This window comes from Lampris incognitus, chromosome 3 (assembly GCF_029633865.1).
Source record: "Lampris incognitus isolate fLamInc1 chromosome 3, fLamInc1.hap2, whole genome shotgun sequence".
Taxonomy (NCBI): domain Eukaryota; kingdom Metazoa; phylum Chordata; class Actinopteri; order Lampriformes; family Lampridae; genus Lampris; species Lampris incognitus.
In genome coordinates, this window is record NC_079213.1 from 116733604 (window position 1) to 116757622 (window position 24019).

The window sequence follows — 24019 nt, forward strand, 5'->3', positions numbered from 1 at the left end:
CGTATTTTTATATATTTTTCAGGAAGTCAACATAATGGTTTTTTTGTTACATAAATTGTCAAAATGGTGTATGGCATGATATGATAAGCTAAATGAGAGCATGTGTTATTCCAGTGTAACTTTAAAAGATACACCATGACATTGACCTGTCTATACTGATATCTGCAATTGACAAAAGCCCTTCCAATGTACAGGCATGAGTAGCATTAGCATTTTTTACATACATTTTTTATCTTTTTTCTCCCAGTTTAGTGGCCAATCGATCCCTATGTTAGTTGAAACACCACCCTCGTACTGCATGCGTTCGCCAGCTGCATCTCTGCCGACTCCAGGCCTCGCCACCTCAGGCGACTCCAGGCCTCGCCGCCTCAGCCGACTCCAGGCCTCGCCGCCTCAGGCGACGCCAGGCCTCGCCGCCTCAGGCGACTCCAGGCCTCGCCGCCTCAGCCGACTCCAGGCCTCGCCGCCTCAGGCGACTCCAGGCCTCGCCGCCTCAGGCGACTCCAGGCCTCGCCGCCGCTTTCACCCCACCCCACCACACCATACCCCACTACACCACACCCACACACCCACACACACACAAGCCGACTCCGCCCCCTCCCGGGGACAGCGCCGCCAATTACTGCTGCTTCATGTAGTCCGGCCATAGTCGGATCTGACGAGACCGGGGCGCGAACCCCGGTCCCCAGTGGGCAACTGCATCGACACAGCGCCGATGCTTAGACCAATACACCACCGCGGACCCCGTGTTAGCATTTTAGCTCATCAAAGTTGCTTCATTCTGACTCTCTGACACACAAACACAGAAAGTGCCAGCAAAGTGTTGTTGTTGTTGTTACCGGTTTCCAGCCGGGTTGCGACTCAGCGGCTGCGGCTGCTGCGGCTGCTGGTGCTGCTGCTGGTGCTGCTGCGGCTGCTGGTGCTGCGGCTGCTGGTGCTGCTGCGGCTGCTGGTGCTGCTGCGGCTGCTGCTGCGGCTGCTGGTGCTGCTGCTCTCCAGCCTGCAGCTCGTCTCTGCTGCCCCCTGCAAAACCAGGACACCCCATGACACGAAACTCAGAACTGGATTCCCAGCTGGACTGGACTGCATTCTAATGACGTTACATGATCTAACTGTAGTAGTATCTACACAATACCCCCACACACAATGGCGGAAACTTAATTGTTTATTTACTTGACGTTCATTTAGATTTAAACAATATGACACTTAACCTTTGTTTGTGCCTATAGTAAAATGGACGAGTCGTTACCGTTTTAGTTCGTTTTATGGAAACGTGATTTATTTAAGAGAAAACCTGCTAAAGGACAATAACAGCATGCTGCGGGCCCAGCCGAGTATGGCCGTCTCTCTGTTACTCCCCTCCAGCTCTCTGACCACTATTTCATGTCCTTCTCCTCCCTCAGCCCTTTCCCCTACCCACATGGTTTCCACCTGTAGACAGCTCTCTCTCCGCCACTGATCTTCCTTCCTCTATCCTCCCTACACCTGAATCTTTCTCTCTCCTACCCCCTGACACCGCTACTGATCATCTTCTCTCTACCCTCTCCTCTTCTCTAGACAACCTTTGTCCCCTCACCTCCAGGCCTGCATGCCCAACTCCACTTGCCCCTTGGCTGACCGACTCAGCATGTACTGACAGACGGAGCCTGAGAGTGGCAGAGCGCAAATAGAGAAAAGGCAAACTTCCAGACGACCTCCTCAACTTCCAATCTTTTTTCCACTTTCTCCTCCTCCCTTTCTGCTGCTAAAGCTGTCTTCTATCGCTCCAAAATCCAGTCCTCTGTCACTAAACCTAAGAAACTATTTGAAACCTTCTCTCCACTTCTTCAACCTCCTCCTACTTCCTCCCTCCTCCCTGATGACTTCGCTAACTTCTTTGTCAAGAAGGTAAACGACATCAGATCCTCCTTTTCTCACCACCCGGTCAGCGCTCCTTGCACTAGCCCACCCTCTGCACCCTCCCTCACCTCTCCACGTCCCACCCTATCCCACCTCGCTCCCCTCTCCCCCGACGAGGTCCTCAACCTCATCACATCAAGTCGCCCCACCACATGCTCCCTTGACCCGGTCCCCTCCCCTCTTCTTCAGTCTATAGCACCTGAACTCCTTCCCTATCTAACCCACCTCATCAACACCTCCCTCCAGGCAGGATGCGTTCCATCTGCCTTCAGGACTACTAGAGTCACCCCCCTTCTCAAGAAACCATCACTTAACCCCTCCGATGTCAAAAACTACAGACCAGTTTCCCTTCTACCCTTTCTATCCAAAACTCTCGAACGTGCTCTCTTTAACCAGCTTTCTTTGTACCTCCACGAGAACAACCTCCTAGACCCCAAACCGTCTGGGTTCAAGGTGGGTCACTTGACAGAGACGGCCCTCCTTGCAGTGACAGAATCGCTGCACTCTGCGAGAGCAAACTCTCTCCTCTGTCCTGATGCTCCTGGACCTGTCATCTACATTCGACACAGTGAACCACCAGATCCTCCTCTCTACCCTCGAGGGGCTGGATGTCACAGGCTCTGCCCTCGCAATGATTGCATCCTACCAGACTGGTAGTTCCTACCAGGTGACATGGGGGGGATCTGTGTCGGAGCCACGCAGACTGACTACAGGCATTCCACAAGGTTCAATTCTGGGTCCTCTCCTTTTCTCCCTGTACGCAATATCCCTGGGTTCTGTTATTCGCTTGCATGACTTCGCTTACCATTGTTATGCCGATGACACCCAGCTGATCTTGTCCCCCCCCCCCCGACACACAAGTAGAGACACGCATTGCTGTGTGCTTGACTGGCATCTCGGAGTGGATGGCAACACACCACCTGAAGCTCAATCTGGACAAGACAGAGCTGATATTCCTCCCGAGGAAAGGTTGCCCACACCGAGACCTGGCCATCACCATTGACAACACCGTGATGACGCCAACTCGGACTGTGAGGAATCTGGGTGTGATCCTGGTCGACCAACTGTAGTTTGCTGCAAACGTTGCATCGGTTGCTCGCTCCTGCAGATTTCTCCTCTGTAACATCAGGAGGATTCGCCCATTCCTCACTGACGAGATGGCACAGGTGCTCATCCAGGCTCTGGTCACCTCCCGGCTGGACTACGGCAACTCCCTCCTTGCTGGCGCCCCGGCGTTGGCCACCAGAACTCTGGAGCTTGTTCAGAAAGCTGCAGCTCGTCTGGTGTTCAACCGCCCTAAGTTCTCCCACACAACTCCCCTTCTCATGTCCCTACACTGGCTCCCAGTAGCTGCTCGCATCCAGTTTAAGACTCTGGTGCTAGTCTACAGGGCAGAGAAAGGAACAGCTCCTTCCTATTTCCAAGCCATGGTCAAGTCCTACACCCCCGCCCGACCACTTCGCTCTTCTGCCTCGGGACGCCTGGCTGCCCCGTCGCTCAGAGGCCTCTGCTGCTGATCGACCCGGTCATGGCTCTTTCCTGTCCTGGCCCCACAATGGTGGAATGAACTCCCCACTGATGTCAGGACAGCGGAGTCGCTGCCCATCTTTCGGCGCAGGTTAAAAATTCACCTCTTCAAGAACTACTACCCTGTTATTTGCTCTTAGCACTTATTGTATGCACTCATTTAAAAAAAATCTCTTTCTCGCGCTTTTACTTTAGCACTGGTTTTGCTCTTAGATGCTTGTCTAGATGCACTTATTACCTCAGATGACTAGTAGTTCTCCTGATTTCCTACGTTAAATGCACTTATTGTAAGTCGCTTTGGCTAAAAGCATCAGCTAAATTACTGTCATGTAATGTAATGTCTTCCATATTTCCAGTAGAGTTCAGAGACGCGGAGAATCTATGACGAGGAGCATTGAAGCTGTTCTGGAGGCTCGTGGTGGCCCAACACATTAATAAGACACTCTATGTTAGTGTTCCTTTAAATTTTCACCCCTCTGCTAGCAATTGATGGGCATGGTCAATCAGTACTGGCGAGGGAAAATTCTCGGCACCCAAAAATTCTGGAATCATCTCTGTTATTAATTTAGTGGGACAGGAGCACTCTGCTCCCTCTGGCATGCCAAAGAACCTCATGTTTTATAGCCGACTCCTGCTTTCAAGATTAAAAATTTTGTCCTTTAGCCGTTTCAGCTTTTTTTTTATTCCTCGAGGTGCTGCAGTTATTGAATGTGGTCACAAGCTTCTGTGAGACTGTGCACCATGTCAGCTTGCTCTGTTTTCACTTGGGCATGATCCTGATGGAGTCCGTGTATCTCCTTGCCCAACTCATGGCACAGGCATGAAAACTTTTTGTTGTCTCCGAATGTACGGCCTCAAATTCTTGCCTCAGCTCCGTGCGAAGGGTGGAAATTTCTGCCCTGGAGTCTGTCAGGATAGCCTCATGGGAGAGGTGAAGTTCCCCATGAATATATTCCACTGTGAGTCGGCCACCCTTCGCCATCTTGTCTCACTCGTTACCTCAACTGTCGTTCACTCTTGTTCTCTACCTAATTCTTTCTGGCTGCCAGAGTTCTGTGTCTGAGCGAGGTTAGGTGGACGAGGATTTTTTTTTTTGGAGGACATTTTTCCACCTTTTTCTCCCCAATTGCACTTGGCCAATTATCCCACTCTCCGAGCCGTCCCGGTCTCTGCTCCACCCCCTATGCCGATCCAGGGAGGGCTGCAGACTACCACATGCCTCCTCCGATTCATCTGGAGTCATCAGCCGCTTCTTTTCATCTGACAATGAGGAGTTTCACCAGGGGGACATAGTGCGTGGGAAGATCACGCTATTCACCTCCTGAATAGGCGCTCTGGCCGACCAGAGGAGGCGCTAGTGCATCGACCAGGACACATACCCACATCTGGCTTCCCGCCCGCAGACGTGGCCAATTGTGTCTGTAGGGACGCCTGACCAAGCCGGAGGTAACACGAGGATTCGAACCGGCGATCCCCGTGTTGGTAGGCAATGGAATAGACCGCCATGCTACCCAGACGCCCAGGTGGACAGTGAATTTTGAACCGTATCACATCAAAATAATTCAAATATGGTCATAGAAGTAGGCAAATTAAGTGAAAAGAAATTGGAACTGTTGGTTGGGACCTACGTCTGCTGCATACCAGGGCAGAACCAGAAGTCCAGTTTATTGTTTTCTAAATGTCTCCCATAACTGGTTTTGGTTGATGGAGACCTTAGTGTCTGTTTTAAGTGAAATGTTTTTATTTAATCTGTTTTAGAGTGTGCTTGTATTTTCAGTGATTCAACGTCACTTTAACACCGGTCTCTCTCTCTGTCTGTCTCTCTCTTTGTATCTGTCTGTCTCTCCCCCAGGAAATCTGAAGGACTGGCTCAGCAGGAGCGACTGCAGGTCTTTGCGGTGAGTTTCTCCTCATTCCTTGTCATAGCTTTTGGGAGTTCACTATAAAGGTGTGCTAGCCATGTTAGCCTAGTGAGAAGCCAGGCTGTTTAGCTGGAAAGTCGTTAGCATTGTTGGGTCCTGGGTTTGATACCAGCTGTTCCGCGTGTTGTATGCATGTTGTCCCCATGTTCTGCAGGTTGTAAATTGTCCATAGGAATGAATGGCATGTGACTGCTGGTGTCTGGAGGTTTTGTGTCTTTCTGCTTCCCCGTGCTTATTGGGTTGGCTACCATCCCACTGCAATGGAGGTGAATTAAACCAGTATGAACAATGAAGGAATGTTAGCATAGCGTACACTGCTAACTTCCTGAACTTTACACTGCGAACATGAAGACAGACAGCCTGTCTTACCTGCCAATACACACAGAAAAGAGAGGGTTGACACACGGCAGAGATATCAAACAGATCTTAGCGCAGACCTCCATGAAAGATGGGGGATTTGTTCTCTGTGGGTTTCAACCTAGGCCCAAACCCAAAACTCATCCGGAGAATCAGTATCCAATTGACCAGTTGTCATATTGTTTGCATGCTTCAAAACCCAGTTCACAAGGTCAGTCACATTATGTCAAGGTTAAGCTGACCAGTAAGCACAGGATTTACAGGTTTTAAAGAAAAAGTACTGAAAAAATGTCTGTTATCTGAGAAAAAAGTTGTCCCCTTCTCTGGAACACCCTCCTAGACCACCTAAGGGCTCAACAGACTCTGGCCTCCTTTAAAACAGGCCTTAAGACACTTTTATTCAGAAAAGCTTGTCTTTGACAATGAAAGGTGCTAAACAAATAAATCACAGAAGGCCGAATCAGTTCATCTGGACACCATGTTTACTGACATGTTTACAACGATACAGTTGCATAATGACCGAAACCAACCAACAGTCTCTTATGCAAATATGGGTGTGACCATTAACTAGAGTTTCAATGGCCATGTGTACTGTTCACAGAGGATTGGGGAATAGTTGCAATCACAGCATTGTAAGATGGTGACAGATGTACTCTTACCCCCCCCCCTCCCCCGGTTCAGCGATGGTCGTTCCCTCTTCACATAGATGACCTCTTTGACGCCTCGTTCAAACCAGTGTTTCTCCCTATCAAGGATGGTCACATCCTCATCCCTGAAAGAGTGGCCACTAGCCCATAGATGGTGTAGACTGTGGAGTCCTGGCCTGAGGTGTTAGCTCTCCTGTGTTGTGTCATCCTCTTGGCCAGCATCTGTTTAGTTTCCCCAATGTACAAGTCATGACAATCCTCCTGGCACTTAACAGCTACGCTATATTGCTCTGTTTGTGCCGGGGGACCTGATCCTTGGGGTGGACCAACTTCTGGCACAGTGTGTTTTGGGGTTTGAAAGCAACTGAGATGTGGTGTTTGGAAAATGCACATCTCAATATATGGAATCACCACTGGTTTACACTTAGGCAGCTGTTGTCCTTCTCTCTTCGATTGGCTGGTGCACTGTGTGGGCGTCTTCCTGGCTTTGACAAACACCCATTTAGGATAACCACACTTAACCAGGACCTGTTTAATGTGGGACTTCTCCTCTTCCCCAGCCTCCAACTGTCCACTGGACAAACTGAACAAACTTTTTTACCAACTTTAACTGATTGTTTTAATGAATGTCTTGATGGTACAGCTCTGTGCAGACTACGCTGAAGACGCCGAAGGGGTAAGTGAGCCAGAGCGCTTCTTAAACTGCGACAGTGGGGATTTAGAACCACTCTCCCGTCAGTCCACCTGGCGAATGTCCACTCTCTGGCTAACAAGATGGACAAACTCCTACTCATAAATAGAAAAAAAAACTCAGACGTTTCCATTAGCACGGGAAGGGTGGGTGGGGAGGGGGGGGGTCATACCTTTTGTACACGGTTTCTGAACCCAGCTTTCTCAGCTGAAATACTGGCACATAGTTCATACAGATGAACTCTGCCACTGCCCCGTTGAGCCTTTTAGCATCTTCTGACTCCTTTTGAGTTCTTTATATGCTGCTCAAAAACAGCTTGGATGGTAGGTTGCCACTCTGAGCCACAGGCACCAGACAGAAGACCCATCTGTTAAACTCCTGAAGCTTGTGGACGACACAATCATCATCATTGGCCTTATCCAGGATGGTGATGAGTCTGCATATAGACGGGAGGTTGATCAGCTGGCTCTCTGGTGCGGCCATAACAACCTGGAGCTGAACACGCTCAGAACAGTGGAGATGACAGTGGGCATCGGGAGGAGCCACCCAACACTGCCCCCCCCCCCATCATACTCAACAACATGGTGTGTACGGTGAAAACCTACAAATTTCTGGTTTCCACAATCTCCCAGGACCCAAGGTGGGCACCCAACATAGACACTATCATCACAAAGGCCCAGCAGAGGATGTTCTTTCTCCACCAGCTCAGGAAGTTCAACCTGCCTCAGGAACTGCTGACTCAGTTCGACACTGCAATAACCCAGTCTGTCCTCTGCACCTCCATCACTGTCTGGTTTGGATCGGCCACCAAACAGGACAGGGACAGACTACAACAGACAGTTAGGTCTGCAGAGAAAATCATGGGTGCCAACCTGCCCTCCATTCAGGACTTATACACCTCCGGAGTCAGGAAACAGACAGGCAAAATAACTGCAGACCCATCACACCCTGGTCACAACCTGTTCCAACTCCTCCCCTCTGGGAGACGCTACAGAGCACTGTACCCCAAAACAACCAGATATAGAAACACTTTCTTAATGCAGGCTGTCATTTAAATGAAAACTTAACACTGTCACTACATCTACCATGTTGTGTGTACTGTACATACTGTACTGTACATGCTGTATATATTGTACTTTACATGTTGTATGTACTGTACATGTTGTATATACTGGTACAGTCTGTCATGTACATCTACCTCAGACATGTTTGTCAGTAAGCAGCTAACATGTATTTCAGCATCTCTGTACTTCATCCCCTCTTATTTCTCCTGTATGTGTCAGCATCTCTGATATAGTCTCTCTACATTATCATCTCTTATTTCTCCTGTATGTGTCAGCATCTCTGATATATATTCTCTCTACATTATCATCTCTTATTTCTCCTGTATGTGTCAGCATCTCTGATATATTCTCTCTACATTATCATCTCTTATTTCTCCTGTATGTGTCAGCATCTCTGATATATATTCTCTCTACATTATCATCTCTTTCTCCTGTATGTGTCAGCATCTCTGATATATTCTCTGTACTTTATCATCTCTTATTTCTCCTGTATGTGTCAGCATCTCTGATATAGTCTCTGTACTTTATCATCTCTTATTTCTCCTGTATGTGTCAGCATCTCTGATATATTCTCTCTACATTATCATCTCTTATTTCTCCTGTATGTGTCAGCATCTCTGATATATTCTCTCTACATTATCATCTCTTATTTCTCCTGTATGTGTCAGCATCTCTGATATATTCTCTCTACATTATCATCTCTTATTTCTCCTGTATGTGTCAGCATCTCTGATATATTCTCTCTACATTATCATCTCTTATTTCTCCTGTATGTGTCAGCATCTCTGATATAGTCTCTGTACTTTATCCCCTCTTATTTCTCCTGTATGTGTCAGCATCTCTGATATATTCTCTCTACATTATCCCCTCTTATTTCTCCTGTATGTGTCAGCATCTCTGATATATTCTCTGTACTTTATCCCCTCTTATTTCTCCTGTATGTGTCAGCATCTCTGATATATTCTCTCTACATTATCATCTCTTATTTCTCCTGTATGTGTCAGCATCTCTGATATATTCTCTCTACATTATCATCTCTTATTTCTCCTGTATGTGTCAGCATCTCTGATATATTCTCTCTACATTATCATCTCTTATTTCTCCTGTATGTGTCAGCATCTCTGATATAGTCTCTGTACTTTATCCCCTCTTATTTCTCCTGTATGTGTCAGCATCTCTGATATATTCTCTCTTCATTATCATCTCTTATTTCTCCTGTATGTGTCAGCATCTCTGATATAGTCTCTGTACTTTATCATCTCTTATTTCTCCTGTATGTGTCAGCATCTCTGACATATATTCTCTCTACATTATCATCTCTTATTTCTCCTGTATGTGTCAGCATCTCTGATATATTCTCTCTACATTATCATCTCTTATTTCTCCTGTATGTGTCAGCATCTCTGATATATAGTCTCTGTACTTTATCCCCTCTTATTTCTCCTGTATGTGTCAGCATCTCTGATATATTCTCTCTACATTATCATCTCTTATTTCTCCTGTATGTGTCAGCATCTCTGATATAGTCTCTCTACATTATCCCCTCTTATTTCTCCTGTATGTGTCAGCATCTCTGATATATTCTCTGTACTTTATCCCCTCTTATTTCTCCTGTATGTGTCAGCATCTCTGATATATTCTCTATACTTTATCCCCTCTTATTTCTCCTGTATGTGTCAGCATCTCTGATATATTCTCTCTACATTATCATCTCTTACTTCTCCTGTATGTGTCAGCATCTCTGATATAGTCTCTGTACTTTATCCCCTCTTATTTCTCCTGTATGTGTCAGCATCTCTGATATAGTCACTCTATATTATCATCTCTTATTTCTCCTGTATGTATCAGCATCTCTGATATATTCTCTCTACATTATCATCTCTTATTTCTCCTGTATGTGTCAGCATCTCTGATATATTCTCTCTACATTATCCCCTCTTATTTCTCCTGTATGTGTCAGCATCTCTGATATATTCTCTGTACTTTATCCCCTCTTATTTCTCCTGTATGTGTCAGCATCTCTGATATATTCTCTCTACATTATCATCTCTTATTTCTCCTGTATGTGTCAGCATCTCTGATATATTCTCTCTACATTATCATCTCTTATTTCTCCTGTATGTGTCAGCATCTCTGATATAGTCTCTGTACTTTATCATCTCTTATTTCTCCTGTATGTGTCAGCATCTCTGATATAGTCACTCTACATTATCATCTCTTATTTCTCCTGTATGTGTCAGCATCTCTGATATATTCTCTGTACTTTATCCCCTCTTATTTCTCCTGTATGTGTCAGCATCTCTGATATAGTCTCTGTACTTTATCATCTCTTATTTCTCCTGTATGTGTCAGCATCTCTGATATAGTCTCTGTACTTTATCCCCTCTTATTTCTCCTGTATGTGTCAGCATCTCTGATATATTCTCTCTACATTATCAACTCTTATTTCTCCTGTATGTGTCAGCATCTCTGATATATTCTCTGTATTTTATCCCCTCTTATTTCTCCTGTATGTGTCAGCATCTCTGATATAGTCACTCTACATTATCATCTCTTATTTCTCCTGTATGTGTCAGCATCTCTGATATAGTCTCTGTACTTTATCATCTCTTATTTCTCCTGTATGTGTCAGCATCTCTGATATAGTCTCTGTACTTTATCCCCTCTTATTTCTCCTGTATGTGTCAGCATCTCTGATATATTCTCTCTACATTATCAACTCTTATTTCTCCTGTATGTGTCAGCATCTCTGATATATTCTCTGTATTTTATCCCCTCTTATTTCTCCTGTATGTGTCAGCATCTCTGATATAGTCACTCTACATTATCATCTCTTATTTCTCCTGTATGTGTCAGCATCTCTGATATAGTCTCTGTACTTTATCCCCTCTTATTTCTCCTGTATGTGTCAGCATCTCTGATATATTCTCTGTACTTTATCCCCTCTTATTTCTCCTGTATGTGTCAGCATCTCTGATATAGTCTCTGTACTTTATCCCCTCTTATTTCTCCTGTATGTGTCAGCATCTCTGATATATAGTCTCTGTACTTTATCCCCTCTTATTTCTCCTGTATGTGTCAGCATCTCTGATATATTCTCTCTACATTATCATCTCTTATTTCTCCTGTATGTGTCAGCATCTCTGATATATTCTCTCTACATTATCATCTCTTATTTCTCCTGTATGTGTCAGCATCTCTGATATAGTCTCTGTACTTTATCCCCTCTTATTTCTCCTGTATGTGTCAGCATCTCTGATATAGTCTCTGTACTTTATCATCTCTTATTTCTCCTGTATGTGTCAGCATCTCTGATATAGTCTCTGTACTTTATCATCTCTTATTTCTCCTGTATGTGTCAGCATCTCTGATATAGTCTCTGTACTTTATCATCTCTTATTTCTCCTGTATGTGTCAGCATCTCTGATATAGTCTCTGTACTTTATCCCCTCTTATTTCTCCTGTATGTGTCAGCATCTCTGATATAGTCTCTGTACTTTATCATCTCTTATTTCTCCTCTATGTGTCAGCATCTCTGATATATTCTCTGTACTTTATCCCCTCTTATTTCTCCTGTATGTGTCAGCATCTCTGATATATTCTCTGTACTTTATCCCCTCTTATTTCTCCTGTATGTGTCAGCATCTCTGATATATTCTCTCTACATTATCATCTCTTATTTCTCCTGTATGTGTCAGCATCTCTGATATATTCTCTCTACATTATCATCTCTTATTTCTCCTGCATGTGTCAGCATCTCTGATATAGTCTCTATACTTTATCCCCTCTTATTTCTCCTGTATGTGTCAGCATCTCTGATATATTCTCTCTACATTATCATCTCTTATTTCTCCTGTATGTGTTAGCATCTCTGATATATTCTTTGTACTTTATCCCCTCTTATTTCTCCTGTATGTGTCAGCATCTCTGATATATTCTCTCTACATTATCATCTCTTATTTCTCCTGTATGTGTCAGCATCTCTGATATAGTCTCTGTACTTTATCATCTCTTATTTCTCCTCTATGTGTCAGCATCTCTGATATATTCTCTGTACTTTATCCCCTCTTATTTCTCCTGTATGTGTCAGCATCTCTGATATATTCTTTGTACTTTATCCCCTCTTATTTCTCCTGTATGTGTCAGCATCTCTGATATATTCTCTCTACATTATCATCTCTTATTTCTCCTGTATGTGTCAGCATCTCTGATATATTCTCTCTACATTATCATCTCTTATTTCTCCTGTATGTGTCAGCATCTCTGATATATTCTCTCTACATTATCATCTCTTATTTCTCCTGTATGTGTCAGCATCTCTGATACATTCTCTCTACATTATCATCTCTTATTTCTCCTGTATGTGTCAGCATCTCTGATATATTCTCTCTACATTATCATCTTTTATTTCTCCTGTATGTGTCAGCATCTCTGATATATTCTCTCTACATTATCATCTCTTATTTCTCCTGTATGTGTCAGCATCTCTGATATAGTCACTCTACATTATCATCTCTTATTTCTCCTGTATTTGTCAGCATCTCTGATATATTCTCTCTACATTATCATCTCTTATTTCTACTGTATGTGTCAGCATCTCCGATATATTCTCTGTATTTTATCCCCTCTTATTTCTCCTGTATGTGTCAGCATCTCTGATATAGTCACTCTACATTATCATCTCTTATTTCTCCTGTATGTGTCAGCATCTCTGATATAGTCTCTGTACTTTATCCCCTCTTATTTCTCCTGTATGTGTCAGCATCTCTTATATATTCTCTCTACATTATCAACTCTTATTTCTCCTGTATGTGTCAGCATCTCTGATATATTCTCTGTATTTTATCCCCTCTTATTTCTCCTGTATGTGTCAGCATCTCTGATATAGTCACTCTACATTATCATCTCTTATTTCTCCTGTATGTGTCAGCATCTCTGATATAGTCTCTGTACTTTATCATCTCTTATTTCTCCTGTATGTGTCAGCATCTCTGATATAGTCTCTGTACTTTATCCCCTCTTATTTCTCCTGTATGTGTCAGCATCTCTGATATAGTCTCTGTACTTTATCCCCTCTTATTTCTCCTGTATGTGTCAGCATCTCTGATATATTCTCTCTACATTATCATCTCTTATTCCTCCTGTATGTGTCAGCATCTCTGATATAGTCTCTATACTTTATCCCCTCTTATTTCTCCTGTATGTGTCAGCATCTCTGATATATTCTCTCTACATTATCATCTCTTATTTCTCCTGTATGTGTCAGCATCTCTGATATATTCTCTCTACTTTATCATCTCTTATTTCTCCTGTATGTGTCAGCATCTCTGATATATTCTCTCTACATTATCATCTCTTATTTCTCCTGTATGTGTCAGCATCTCTGATATAGTCTCTGTACTTTATCATCTCTTATTTCTCCTGCATGTGTCAGCATCTCCGATATATTCTCTGTACTTGATCATCTCTTATTTTTCCTGTATGTGTCAGCATCTCTGATATAGTCTCTGTACTTTATCCCCTCTTATTTCTCCTGTATGTGTCAGCATCTATGATATAGTCTCTGTACTTTATCATCTCTTATTTCTCCTGTATGTGTCAGCATCTCTGATATATTCTCTGTACTTTATCCCCTCTTATTTCTCCTGTATGTGTCAGCATCTCTGATATATTCTCTGTACTTTATCCCCTCTTATTTCTCCTGTATGTGTCAGCATCTCTGATATATTCTCTCTACATTATCATCTCTTATTTCTCCTGTATGTGTCAGCATCTCTGATATAGTCTCTGTACTTTATCATCTCTTATTTCTCCTGTATGTGTCAGCATCTCTGATATAGTCTCTGTACTTTATCATCTCTTATTTTTCCTGTATGTGTCAGCATCTCTGATATAGTCTCTGTACTTTATCATCTCTTATTTCTCCTGTATGTGTCAGCATCTCTGATATATTCTCTCTACATTATCATCTCTTATTTCTCCTGTATGTGTCAGCATCTCTGATATAGTCTCTGTACTTTATCCCCTCTTATTTCTCCTGTATGTGTCAGCATCTCAGATATAGTCTCTGTACTTTATCATCTCTTATTTCTCCTCTATGTGTCAGCATCTCTGATATATTCTCTGTACTTTATCCCCTCTTATTTCTCCTGTATGTGTCAGCATCTCTGATATAGTCTCTATACTTTATCCCCTCTTATTTCTCCTGTATGTGTCAGCATCTCTGATATAGTCTCTCTACATTATCATCTCTTATTTCTCCTGTATGTGTCAGCATCTCTGATATATTCTCTCTACATTATCATCTCTTATTTCTCCTGTATGTGTCAGCATCTCTGATATATTCTCTCTACATTATCATCTTTTATTTCTCCTGTATGTGTCAGCATCTCTGATATATTCTCTCTACATTATCATCTCTTATTTCTCCTGTATGTGTCAGCATCTCTGATATATTCTCTGTACTTTATCCCCTCTTATTTCTCCTGTATGTGTCAGCATCTCTGATATATTCTCTCTACATTATCATCTCTTATTTCTCCTGTATGTGTCAGCATCTCTGATATATTCTCTCTACATTATCATCTCTTATTTCTCCTGCATGTGTCAGCATCTCTGATATAGTCTCTATACTTTATCCCCTCTTATTTCTCCTGTATGTGTCAGCATCTCTGATATATTCTCTCTACATTATCATCTCTTATTTCTCCTGTATGTGTCAGCATCTCTGATATATTCTTTGTACTTTATCCCCTCTTATTTCTCCTGTATGTGTCAGCATCTCTGATATATTCTCTCTACATTATCATCTCTTATTTCTCCTGTATGTGTCAGCATCTCTGATATAGTCTCTGTACTTTATCATCTCTTATTTCTCCTCTATGTGTCAGCATCTCTGATATATTCTCTGTACTTTATCCCCTCTTATTTCTCCTGTATGTGTCAGCATCTCTGATATATTCTTTGTACTTTATCCCCTCTTATTTCTCCTGTATGTGTCAGCATCTCTGATATATTCTCTCTACATTATCATCTCTTATTTCTCCTGTATGTGTCAGCATCTCTGATATATTCTCTCTACATTATCATCTCTTATTTCTCCTGTATGTGTCAGCATCTCTGATATATTCTCTCTACATTATCATCTCTTATTTCTCCTGTATGTGTCAGCATCTCTGATACATTCTCTCTACATTATCATCTCTTATTTCTCCTGTATGTGTCAGCATCTCTGATATATTCTCTCTACATTATCATCTTTTATTTCTCCTGTATGTGTCAGCATCTCTGATATATTCTCTCTACATTATCATCTCTTATTTCTCCTGTATGTGTCAGCATCTCTGATATAGTCACTCTACATTATCATCTCTTATTTCTCCTGTATTTGTCAGCATCTCTGATATATTCTCTCTACATTATCATCTCTTATTTCTACTGTATGTGTCAGCATCTCCGATATATTCTCTGTATTTTATCCCCTCTTATTTCTCCTGTATGTGTCAGCATCTCTGATATATTCTCTCTACATTATCATCTCTTATTTCTCCTGTATGTGTCAGCATCTCTGATATATTCTCTCTACATTATCATCTCTTATTTCTCCTGTATGTGTCAGCATCTCTGATACATTCTCTCTACATTATCATCTCTTATTTCTCCTGTATGTGTCAGCATCTCTGATATATTCTCTCTACATTATCATCTTTTATTTCTCCTGTATGTGTCAGCATCTCTGATATATTCTCTCTACATTATCATCTCTTATTTCTCCTGTATGTGTCAGCATCTCTGATATAGTCACTCTACATTATCATCTCTTATTTCTCCTGTATTTGTCAGCATCTCTGATATATTCTCTCTACATTATCATCTCTTATTTCTACTGTATGTGTCAGCATCTCCGATATATTCTCTGTATTTTATCCCCTCTTATTTCTCCTGTATGTGTCAGCATCTCTGATATAGTCACTCTACATTATCATCTCTTATTTCTCCTGTATGTGTCAGCATCTCTGATATAGTCTCTGTACTTTATCCCCTCTTATTTCTCCTGTATGTGTCAGCATCTCTTATATATTCTCTCTACATTATCAACTCTTATTTCTCCTGTATGTGTCAGCATCTCTGATATATTCTCTGTATTTTATCCCCTCTTATTTCTCCTGTATGTGTCAGCATCTCTGATATAGTCACTCTACATTATCATCTCTTATTTCTCCTGTATGTGTCAGCATCTCTGATATAGTCTCTGTACTTTATCATCTCTTATTTCTCCTGTATGTGTCAGCATCTCTGATATAGTCTCTGTACTTTATCCCCTCTTATTTCTCCTGTATGTGTCAGCATCTCTGATATAGTCTCTGTACTTTATCCCCTCTTATTTCTCCTGTATGTGTCAGCATCTCTGATATATTCTCTCTACATTATCATCTCTTATTCCTCCTGTATGTGTCAGCATCTCTGATATAGTCTCTATACTTTATCCCCTCTTATTTCTCCTGTATGTGTCAGCATCTCTGATATATTCTCTCTACATTATCATCTCTTATTTCTCCTGTATGTGTCAGCATCTCTGATATATTCTCTCTACTTTATCATCTCTTATTTCTCCTGTATGTGTCAGCATCTCTGATATATTCTCTCTACATTATCATCTCTTATTTCTCCTGTATGTGTCAGCATCTCTGATATAGTCTCTGTACTTTATCATCTCTTATTTCTCCTGCATGTGTCAGCATCTCCGATATATTCTCTGTACTTGATCATCTCTTATTTTTCCTGTATGTGTCAGCATCTCTGATATAGTCTCTGTACTTTATCCCCTCTTATTTCTCCTGTATGTGTCAGCATCTATGATATAGTCTCTGTACTTTATCATCTCTTATTTCTCCTGTATGTGTCAGCATCTCTGATATATTCTCTGTACTTTATCCCCTCTTATTTCTCCTGTATGTGTCAGCATCTCTGATATATTCTCTGTACTTTATCCCCTCTTATTTCTCCTGTATGTGTCAGCATCTCTGATATATTCTCTCTACATTATCATCTCTTATTTCTCCTGTATGTGTCAGCATCTCTGATATAGTCTCTGTACTTTATCATCTCTTATTTCTCCTGTATGTGTCAGCATCTCTGATATAGTCTCTGTACTTTATCATCTCTTATTTTTCCTGTATGTGTCAGCATCTCTGATATAGTCTCTGTACTTTATCATCTCTTATTTCTCCTGTATGTGTCAGCATCTCTGATATATTCTCTCTACATTATCATCTCTTATTTCTCCTGTATGTGTCAGCATCTCTGATATAGTCTCTGTACTTTATCCCCTCTTATTTCTCCTGTATGTGTCAGCATCTCAGATATAGTCTCTGTACTTTATCATCTCTTATTTCTCCTCTATGTGTCAGCATCTCTGATATATTCTCTGTACTTTATCCCCTCTTATTTCTCCTGTATGTGTCAGCATCTCTGATATAGTCTCTATACTTTATCCCCTCTTATTTCTCCTGTATGTGTCAGCATCTCTGATATAGTCTCTCTACATTATCATCTCTTATTTCTCCTGTATGTGTCAGCATCTCTGATATATTCTCTCTACATTATCATCTCTTATTTCTCCTGTATGTGTCAGCATCTCTGATATATTCTCTCTACATTATCATCTTTTATTTCTCCTGTATGTGTCAGCATCTCTGATATATTCTCTCTACATTATCATCTCTTATTTCTCCTGTATGTGTCAGCATCTCTGATATATTCTCTGTACTTTATCCCCTCTTATTTCTCCTGTATGTGTCAGCATCTCTGATATATTCTCTCTACATTATCATCTCTTATTTCTCCTGTATGTGTCAGCATCTCTGATATATTCTCTCTACATTATCATCTCTTATTTCTCCTGCATGTGTCAGCATCTCTGATATAGTCTCTATACTTTATCCCCTCTTATTTCTCCTGTATGTGTCAGCATCTCTGATATATTCTCTCTACATTATCATCTCTTATTTCTCCTGTATGTGTCAGCATCTCTGATATATTCTTTGTACTTTATCCCCTCTTATTTCTCCTGTATGTGTCAGCATCTCTGATATATTCTCTCTACATTATCATCTCTTATTTCTCCTGTATGTGTCAGCATCTCTGATATAGTCTCTGTACTTTATCATCTCTTATTTCTCCTCTATGTGTCAGCATCTCTGATATATTCTCTGTACTTTATCCCCTCTTATTTCTCCTGTATGTGTCAGCATCTCTGATATATTCTTTGTACTTTATCCCCTCTTATTTCTCCTGTATGTGTCAGCATCTCTGATATATTCTCTCTACATTATCATCTCTTATTTCTCCTGTATGTGTCAGCATCTCTGATATATTCTCTCTACATTATCATCTCTTATTTCTCCTGTATGTGTCAGCATCTCTGATATATTCTCTCTACATTATCATCTCTTATTTCTCCTGTATGTGTCAGCATCTCTGATACATTCTCTCTACATTATCATCTCTTATTTCTCCTGTATGTGTCAGCATCTCTGATATATTCTCTCTACATTATCATCTTTTATTTCTCCTGTATGTGTCAGCATCTCTGATATATTCTCTCTACATTATCATCTCTTATTTCTCCTGTATGTGTCAGCATCTCTGATATAGTCACTCTACATTATCATCTCTTATTTCTCCTGTATTTGTCAGCATCTCTGATATATTCTCTCTACATTATCATCTCTTATTTCTACTGTATGTGTCAGCATCTCCGATATATTCTCTGTATTTTATCCCCTCTTATTTCTCCTGTATGTGTCAGCATCTCTGATATAGTCACTCTACATTATCATCTCTTATTTCTCCTGTATGTGTCAGCATCTCTGATATAGTCTCTGTACTTTATCCCCTCTTATTTCTCCTGTATGTGTCAGCATCTCTTATATATTCTCTCTACATTATCAACTCTTATTTCTCCTGTATGTGTCAGCATCTCTGATATATTCTCTGTATTTTATCCCCTCTTATTTCTCCTGTATGTGTCAGCATCTCTGATATAGTCACTCTACATTATCATCTCTTATTTCTCCTGTATGTGTCAGCATCTCTGATATAGTCTCTGTACTTTATCATCTCTTATTTCTCCTGTATGTGTCAGCATCTCTGATATAGTCTCTGTACTTTATCCCCTCTTATTTCTCCTGTATGTGTCAGCATCTCTGATATAGTCTCTGTACTTTATCCCCTCTTATTTCTCCTGTATGTGTCAGCATCTCTGATATATTCTCTCTACATTATCATCTCTTATTCCTCCTGTATGTGTCAGCATCTCTGATATAGTCTCTATACTTTATCCCCTCTTATTTCTCCTGTATGTGTCAGCATCTCTGATATATTCTCTCTACATTATCATCTCTTATTTCTCCTGTATGTGTCAGCATCTCTGATATATTCTCTCTACTTTATCATCTCTTATTTCTCCTGTATGTGTCAGCATCTCTGATATATTCTCTCTACATTATCATCTCTTATTTCTCCTGTATGTGTCAGCATCTCTGATATAGTCTCTGTACTTTATCATCTCTTATTTCTCCTGCATGTGTCAGCATCTCCGATATATTCTCTGTACTTGATCATCTCTTATTTTTCCTGTATGTGTCAGCATCTCTGATATAGTCTCTGTACTTTATCCCCTCTTATTTCTCCTGTATGTGTCAGCATCTATGATATAGTCTCTGTACTTTATCATCTCTTATTTCTCCTGTATGTGTCAGCATCTCTGATATATTCTCTGTACTTTATCCCCTCTTATTTCTCCTGTATGTGTCAGCATCTCTGATATATTCTCTGTACTTTATCCCCTCTTATTTCTCCTGTATGTGTCAGCATCTCTGATATATTCTCTCTACATTATCATCTCTTATTTCTCCTGTATGTGTCAGCATCTCTGATATAGTCTCTGTACTTTATCATCTCTTATTTCTCCTGTATGTGTCAGCATCTCTGATATAGTCTCTGTACTTTATCATCTCTTATTTTTCCTGTATGTGTCAGCATCTCTGATATAGTCTCTGTACTTTATCATCTCTTATTTCTCCTGTATGTGTCAGCATCTCTGATATATTCTCTCTACATTATCATCTCTTATTTCTCCTGTATGTGTCAGCATCTCTGATATAGTCTCTGTACTTTATCCCCTCTTATTTCTCCTGTATGTGTCAGCATCTCAGATATAGTCTCTGTACTTTATCATCTCTTATTTCTCCTCTATGTGTCAGCATCTCTGATATATTCTCTGTACTTTATCCCCTCTTATTTCTCCTGTATGTGTCAGCATCTCTGATATAGTCTCTATACTTTATCCCCTCTTATTTCTCCTGTATGTGTCAGCATCTCTGATATAGTCTCTCTACATTATCATCTCTTATTTCTCCTGTATGTGTCAGCATCTCTGATATATTCTCTCTACATTATCATCTCTTATTTCTCCTGTATGTGTCAGCATCTCTGATATATTCTCTCTACATTATCATCTTTTATTTCTCCTGTATGTGTCAGCATCTCTGATATATTCTCTCTACATTATCATCTCTTATTTCTCCTGTATGTGTCAGCATCTCTGATATAGTCACTCTACATTATCATCTCTTATTTCTCCTGTATTTGTCAGCATCTCTGATATATTCTCTCTACATTATCATCTCTTATTTCTCCTGTATGTGTCAGCATCTCTGATATAGTCTCTGTACTTTATCATCTCTTATTTCTCCTGTATGTGTCAGCATCTCTGATATAGTCACTCTACATTATCATCTCTTATTTCTCCTGTATGTGTCAGCATCTCTGATATAGTCTCTGTACTTTATCATCTCTTATTTCTCCTGTATGTGTCAGCATCTCTGATATATTCTGTGTACTTTATCCCCTCTTATTTCTCCTGTATGTGTCAGCATCTCTGAAATAGTCTCTGTACTTTATCCCCTCTTATTTCTCCTGTATGTATCAGCATCTCTGATATATTCTCTCTACATTATCATCTCTTATTTCTCTTGTATGTGTCAGCATCTCTGATATAGTCTCTCTACATTATCATCTCTTATTTCTCCTGTATGTGTCAGCATCTCTGATATAGTCTCTGTACTTTATCCCCTCTTATTTCTCCTGTATGTGTCAGCATCTCTGATATATTCTCTCTACATTATCATCTCTTATTTCTCCTGTATGTGTCAGCATCTCTGATATAGTCTCTGTACTTTATCATCTCTTATTTCTCCTGTATGTGTCAGCATCTCTGATATAGTCACTCTACATTATCATCTCTTATTTCTCCTGTATGTGTCAGCATCTCTGATATAGTCTCTGTACTTTATCATCTCTTATTTCTCCTGTATGTGTCAGCATCTCTGATATATTCTGTGTACTTTATCCCCTCTTATTTCTCCTGTATGTGTCAGCATCTCTGAAATAGTCTCTGTACTTTATCCCCTCTTATTTCTCCTGTATGTATCAGCATCTCTGATATATTCTCTCTACATTATCATCTCTTATTTCTCTTGTATGTGTCAGCATCTCTGATATAGTCTCTCTACATTATCATCTCTTATTTCTCCTGTATGTGTCAGCATCTCTGATATAGTCTCTGTACTTTATCCCCTCTTATTTCTCCTGTATGTGTCAGCATCTCTGATATATTCTCTCTACATTATCATCTCTTATTTCTCCTGTATGTGTCAGCATCTCTGATATAGTCTCTGTACTTTATCATCTCTTATTTCTCCTGTATGTGTCAGCATCTCTGATATAGACTCTGTACTTTATCCCCTCTTATTTCTCCTGTATGTGTCAGCATCTCTGATATATTCTCTCTACATTATCATCTCTTATTTCTCCTGTATGTGTCAGCATCTCTGATATATTCTCTCTACATTATCATCTCTTATTTCTCCTGTATGTGTCAGCATCTCTGATATAGTCTCTGTACTTTATCATCTCTTATTTCTCCTGCATGTGTCAGCATCTCTGATATAGTCTCTGTACTTTATCATCTCTTATTTCTCCTGTATGGGTCAGCATCTATGATATAGTCTCTCTACTTTATCATCTCTTATTTCTCCTGTATGTGTCAGCATCTCTGATATAGTCTCTGTACTTTATCATCTCTTATTTCTCCTGTATGTGTCAGCATGTCTGATATAGTCTCTGTACTTTATCCCCTCTTATTTCTCCTGTATGTGTCAGCATCTCTGAAATAGTCTCTGTACTTTATCCCCTCTTATTTCTCCTGTATGTATCAGCATCTCTGATATAGTCTCTCTACATTATCCTCTCTTATTTCTCCTGTATGTGTCAGCATCTCTGATATAGTCTCTCTACATTATCATCTTTTATTTCTCCTGTATGTGTCAGCATCTCTGATATAGTCTCTGTACTTTATCCCCTCTTATTTCTCCTGTATGTGTCAGCATCTCTGATATAGTCACTCTACATTATCATCTCTTATTTCTCCTGTATGTGTCAGCATCTCTGATATATTCTCTGTACTTTATCATCTCTTATTTCTCCTGTATGTGTCAGCATCTCTGATATATTCTCTCTACATTATCATCTCTTATTTCTCCTGTATGTGTCAGCATCTCTGATATAGTCTCTGTACTTTATCATCTCTTATTTCTCCTGTATGTGTCAGCATCTATGATATAGTCTCTCTACATTATCCCCTCTTATTTCTCCTGTATGTGTCAGCATCTCTGATATAGTCTCTGTACTTTATCATCTCTTATTTCTCCTGTATGTGTCAGCATCTCTGATATAGTCTCTGTACTTTATCCCCTCTTATTTCTCCTGCATGTGTCAGCATCTCTGATATAGTCTCTATACTTTATCCCCTCTTATTTCTCCTGTATGTGTCAGCATCTCTGATATATTCTCTCTACATTATCATCTCTTATTTCTCCTGTATGTGTCAGCATCTCTGATATATTCTCTCTACATTATCATCTCTTATTTCTCCTGTATGTGTCAGCATCTCTGATATATTCTCTCTACATTATCATCTCTTATTTCTCCTGTATGTGTCAGCATCTCTGATATAGTCACTCTACATTATCATCTCTTATTTCTCCTGTATGTGTCAGCATCTCTGATATATTCTCTCTACATTATCATCTCTTATTTCTCCTGTATGTGTCAGCATCTCTGATATAGTCTCTGTACTTTATCATCTCTTATTTCTCCTGTATGTGTCAGCATCTCTGATATAGTCACTCTACATTATCATCTCTTATTTCTCCTGTATGTGTCAGCATCTTTGATATAGTCACTCTACATTATCATCTCTTATTTCTCCTGTATGTGTCAGCATCTCTGATATAGTCTCTCTACATTATCATCTCTTATTTCTCCTGTATGTGTCAGCATCTCTGATAAATTCTGTGTACTTTATCCCCTCTTATTTCTCCTGTATGTGTCAGCATCTCTGATATATTCTCTGTACTTTATCCCCTCTTATTCCCCCTGTATGTGTCAGCATCTCTGAAATAGTCTCTGTACTTTATCCCCTCTTATTTCTCCTGTATGTATCAGCATCTCTGATATATTCTCTCTACATTATCATCTCTTATTTCTGCTGTATGTGTCAGCATCTCTGATATAGTCTCTCTACATTATCATCTCTTATTTCTCCTGTATGTGTCAGCATCTCTGACATATATTCTCTCTACATTATCATCTCTTATTTCTCCTGTATGTGTCAGCATCTCTGATATATTCTCTCTACATTATCCCCTCTTATTTCTCCTGTATGTGTCAGCATCTCTGATATAGTCTCTGTACTTTATCATCTCTTATTTCTCCTGTATGTGTCAGCATCTCTGATATAGTCACTCTACATTATCATCTCTTATTTCTCCTGTATGTGTCAGCATC

General features: G+C 40.5%; 1 protein-coding gene across 1 annotated transcript in view; it reads left to right on the top strand.

The window, feature by feature from the left end:
* The window catches only part of palm1a (paralemmin 1a), a 104940-nt gene that overhangs the window by 19012 nt on the left and 61909 nt on the right, over window positions 1–24019 (top strand). The window contains exon 2 of the mRNA XM_056276944.1: window positions 5279–5324. Coding sequence (XP_056132919.1) covers window positions 5279–5324 — 46 coding nt within the window. The remainder of the gene's footprint in view (window positions 1–5278; window positions 5325–24019) is intronic.